This window comes from Cavia porcellus, unplaced genomic scaffold (genome assembly GCF_034190915.1).
Source record: "Cavia porcellus strain 051 isolate PalLab524CR breed Dunkin Hartley unplaced genomic scaffold, mCavPor4.1 scaffold_5, whole genome shotgun sequence".
Taxonomy (NCBI): domain Eukaryota; kingdom Metazoa; phylum Chordata; class Mammalia; order Rodentia; family Caviidae; genus Cavia; species Cavia porcellus.
The window spans coordinates 55,025,457-55,030,421 of NW_026947488.1; the positions used below are offsets into that span (position 1 = coordinate 55,025,457).

The 4,965-nt window shown below is 40.3% G+C and overlaps 1 protein-coding gene across 1 annotated transcript; it reads right to left on the bottom strand.

The window, feature by feature from the left end:
* Positions 1-987: 987 nt before the first annotated feature.
* On the bottom strand, positions 988-3,641 carry LOC100713492 (IQ domain-containing protein F5). The gene is made up of 2 exons (XM_063247940.1): positions 3,550-3,641; positions 988-1,421 (listed from the first exon to the last, which is right to left on the bottom strand). The coding sequence occupies exons 1-2, from the start codon at positions 3,551-3,553 to the stop codon at positions 988-990; spliced, it is 438 nt and encodes a 145-aa protein (XP_063104010.1). The 5' UTR covers positions 3,554-3,641.
* Between the last annotated feature and the right edge of the window lie 1,324 nt (positions 3,642-4,965).

Genomic DNA, 4,965 nt, shown 5'->3' on the forward strand with positions numbered 1-4,965 from the left:
GTAGTCTGAGCATCTATTGGGAGGAGGACTGTATGCAGTATGGTAAATATGGAGATTTCCGTCTGTTCATTTTTGTTCTCGCTGTTTTGTTCTGATTTATTGATTTGTTTTATTCGATGCTGTTTTGATTGCTTTTATTCTGCTTTGTCCGAGTTTACTGAGTCTGAGGGAATGGACCACTATGTTATGGTGACCACTGCTGATGGCTGTTGTCCTGTTTTGAGGTTCTGTACCACTTTCACTGCTTTGTTTTGGTTGGCCCGATTCTGTTTTGTATTGATGGGTTTTATTCTCCAATCAATCAATCAATAAGACAAGGAGCCTAGAGTACTCCAATTCATAGAGACAGAAATTAGAATTTGTAGTTTTCAGGGGCTACTGGGAGAAATAGAAGTTCATTGTTTAATGAGTACAAGGTTTCTGTTCTGTAAGATGAAAAAGTTCTGGGATGGATGTGGTGATAACCACACATGTACTTAGTGCCATTGAACACTTACACTTCAAAAAATTAAACTGGTAAACCAGACTGGGAATTTAGCTCAGTGGCATAAGTGTCTGCGTGGCAAGCAGAGAGGTCTTGAGTTCAATCCCTGGTACCAAGAAGAAAAAAAAAAAACTGGTAAATCATATGTTACGTATATTTTCCATGATTTTTTAAATAAATTTAAAACTTGTATAAAAAAAGCGAAGGATGGCTCAGGTTTCATGTTACTACACGGGACACCATTCACACAGTCTTCCTGGAGCTGGTCACCAGGCAGCCACGACATCCTAAATCTCCCACTGTGGCAGACACTGCTCATCAGTCACCATCCACTTATTCAGCCCCTGGGCTCTCAGAATCCTCCTCCATGAGTGACCTCAGACAGCCCTGTTGACTCCATAGAGCTGACTTGTGAGATGTATCTGCTGCCACTGGTTTCAGCAATGACCTCTTGGAAATATGTCTGATAAAGAGAACTAGGAACACAGATGTAGCAGACCTGGTCATTCTTTTAATGGAAGGGGTATACATTGGTGCACCTTACAAGCCTGTGAGCCCAGAGAGATTTCTAGCTGAATATTCAATTGGCTTTCTTTGAGTTCGTACTCGCCCTGAATAAAGCCACGTGAATGGCAATTGTGCCAGCGCCAGTAGACCTGAATGATGCGGACAGCGTTTAACAAGCGACAGTATGGCAGGCGGATGCGCCACATGCGGATCCAGGACTGCAGCTTGACGGCTGCCCATTCTCTGCGTGCGTAGAACTCCAGCGCCATCCACCGCCTCTTCTCCAGCTGCCTTGCTCTTAGCTGCCTCCACCAGCACTGAATGATCCAAACCCTGAGGGCTGCGTGCAGCAGTGTCCGCCGCAGCAGAGTGCCCCGCCACCAGGCCTGGATAAACACAGTAGCAGTCTCTCTTGTCATCTCTTTGGGGCCTTGGAAGAGAAAGCAGAATTTTTACACACAAAAGACTCAGAAAATGTCAGGAAGGGGTCCTGTACCAACAGTGACAATCGTCAGAAGTTTAGGAACTCTGGGTGAGCACAGCTGGACCTAGGAGACCATGCAGGTGTCCTGCCTCTGCTATTCTCTGTTTAGTGGACAGAAACCCGACACCCTGAACCCTGGCCCTCAGTGTTCCTATCTGTAAAGCTGGGCTATACTTGCCCTAGCTACTGCACCCAATTTTCCAGTCTGACTTGGCCATTTATAACAAGAGCATCATGATTTAGAGCTAAAAAGAGCCTCAGGTTTCTCTTGGGCAGGACCACCTCCACCTGACAGCCCTCCCACCTGCGGGGCAGCTGGCATCTTTTGCCCCTCCTCACCCCAGGTTAAACTTGCAAGCCACTGCTCCTTCTAGCTCACCCAAGCAGTAAAAGATTCCTCCATCTCACCCATGTTACCAACGCATTGGTACAAACACACATGAACACACGCTAACACATTTTTTTTATTTAAAGAGAAAAAAAAAACATAGCAGTAAAAGGGTACAAGTAATACAGAATTCCAAGAAAAAAAACTATACAGTAAGAAATCACTAGTTAATAGATTACATATTGTCATCTTAGAAACAGTTGTCCAAATTACAAAATTAAAGCATACAAAGTGGACATTCATGCAGTGAGATTGCAGACAGTTCTGTTCAATGGTCCAACAAAAACTCAGTTATATGGTTTTCTATCCTACACACTTAAATATACATGCAGTTATATCCTTTAGACCACTTTCTTTTCCCCTCTTTTTTACAATAACAATTACACTTTTTGGGTTTTATTACTTCCACAATTCTTATAACTTTTTTTTTTCTGAAGAGAAAAAAAAAATGTGACAAAGCAAAACAGAGTCAGTTAGAAGGATGGACATAGTACATGATGCAAAAACAGAATATCAGGTGATCAAAAATGGTTACCATTATGCCTCTTGCTATCTTAAAAAGAGTTGCCTATATCATCAGGTATAATAGAATTGAACAAAACAGTACAGAACAAGACCAATAAAACCTACATTGGAGACCTTACAGGACTTCAAAAGAAGATAATAGTCAAACCATAATGGGCATCATAGTAAATCTGATTGCCTTCAAAGTGGTTGCCTATACCCTCAAACTTGATACTATCAAACAAAACAGAATAGAGTAAAGTCAGTCAGAACAAGATGGGGAGAGCAATACTGAGGTTCAAATCAGGTTAATAGGAAAACAAAAAAGTTACTATAATATATCCTGTTATTTTTTAATTTAGTTTCCCCTTAATTAAAAATATAAGCAAAAAATAAATTTAACACACACATTTTGCACCTGGGCTTCCCACACCCCAGGCCTTTCACTCCAAGAGCAACCCACACTTGCAACTCCCAGCCCCACATGGTCTAGGCTCACATTGTTTGCCTCCTTTTCTCAGCCAGGCCCAAATCTGCCTAAGAGGGAAACAGGGGCAAGGACACCAAAGGAGGAGTCAATCCCTGTTCATCCCAGCTCTGTGTACCACAACCGTTCACTCCAGTCTGCCTGGGACGCCCTGGGCTTATACCACGCCCAGTACACAAGGGTGAAGGCAAGTGCCCCTCTCACTTCTTAAAGTGCCTCTTTGGACAATCAATTGCTGATGATCACTCACAGTCCTCTAAGTCACTCCTGTGGACCACAAGAGTCAGAGAGGTCACAGTCAAGTCTGTTCCTGGGGCAGAGCACAGACCCGCCTACCCACAAAGCAGTGGAGGAGAGGTTGAGGCTGGGGGAGTCAATCCCTCTGCTCTGTTTTGCTCCTTCAGGCTCTGGTCTAGCAATGGGAATTCCTCATTATCTTCAACGAGCTTTGGTGTCCTTCTGTATTACAGTTGGAGGGGTTAAGATAAGGGTGCTCTCTTTACTATGGCGCCAAGCTAACCACAGACTTGGCTTCCAGGTCCTTTCTGGGATTCCAGACATGGAGGAAAAGCACCTGCCAATGTAACTGTGGGAAACTTAGGCTACTCTCTCAGAATGTTTAAGCAAATATCTTTTACAAGAATACTCTGACCCTGATAGCCAAATCCCTGCAGATCTGTAGTCTACTACATTACCCATGGTTAGGGGCTAGATGGTTCCATCACCCTCCAGTCTGCACTCTTCCAGCTCCAGTTCCAACAAGAAGAGTAAGGGGAAGAGACCGATGATGTCATAAAAGTACCTATGACACAGGTTCCAGGATGGCGGCCAATAGTTGAGTCCCTTCTAAGAAAAACTCAGAAGACTGTCCTTATTTTTCTACCAGAATGACTACATCATCTAAGACACTCACCAATTGACACAGAAGTTTATAAGGATCCTCTTTTTTTTAAATTTTATTTAAAGAAAGACTAAACAAAACAGAAAATAGGTAGAAATAATACATACATTCAGAGAAAAAAATAAACAATAAGAAATCACTAGTTGATGTTTACCTATTGTCGTTTTACAAATAGTTGTTCAATATACAAAAATGGAACATGTAAAGTAGGAATTCAAACAGCGAGACTGCAAACAGTTCTGTTCAACTATCCAGTGAAAACTTAGTAACATGGTTGTCCATCCTATACACTTAAATATACATGCAGTTATCCATATCTTCATTTATGTTTAGATTAAACTAAAGCAGGTTAAAATCATTCTGAACAAAGAATAATAGTGTTGCTGGATTTCACATCATGACACTCCGTGATCAGCACTGGGTATAGTGGTATCTTTTTTTTAAATTTAATTTTAAAAAAAAGACTAAACAAAACAAAAAACAGGTAGAAATAATACATAATTTCAAAGAAAAAATAAACAATAAGAAATCACTAGTTGATGATTACAGATTGTCCTCTTACAAATAGTTATTCACGATACTAAAGTGGAGCATATAAAGTGGGGGTTCAAACAGTGAGATTGCAATCAGTTCTGTTCAACTATCCAACAAAAACTTAGAAATATGGTTATCAATCCTATACATTTAAACATACATGCAGTTATCCATATCTTCAATTATGTTGAGATAGAATAAATGCAAGCAGGCTAATATCCCTCTGAACAAAGAATAATACTATTGCTGGGTTTCACATTATGATACTCCAGGATCTGGGTATTTTAGTGTCTCTTTTTCTTCAAAGTATCTGTTCATTTCATCATGTGTCATAAGATCAGTTCTCATAAACTGTTTATAGATTCTACATATGCATGAGTCTTAACATGTATTTTTATCCTATAAAGATACTCTTGTGTTTTTTTTTTTTTTTTTTTTGTCTTTTTCGTTTTTATCGGTACCAGGAATTGAACTCACGACCACACACTTGCAAGGCAGGCTGTATAAAGATACTCTTTAGCTGACTAGTATTCATTAAATGTATTTTAGTTCATTTAAATAATGGTAACTCAAATACAGTTAGAATGAGTTTGTTCTCTGCATAATAACATAGAAGGTATATGAATTTAATGATGAAACAAATCAAGATGAAGAAGGGGCTGGGGATTTAGCTCAG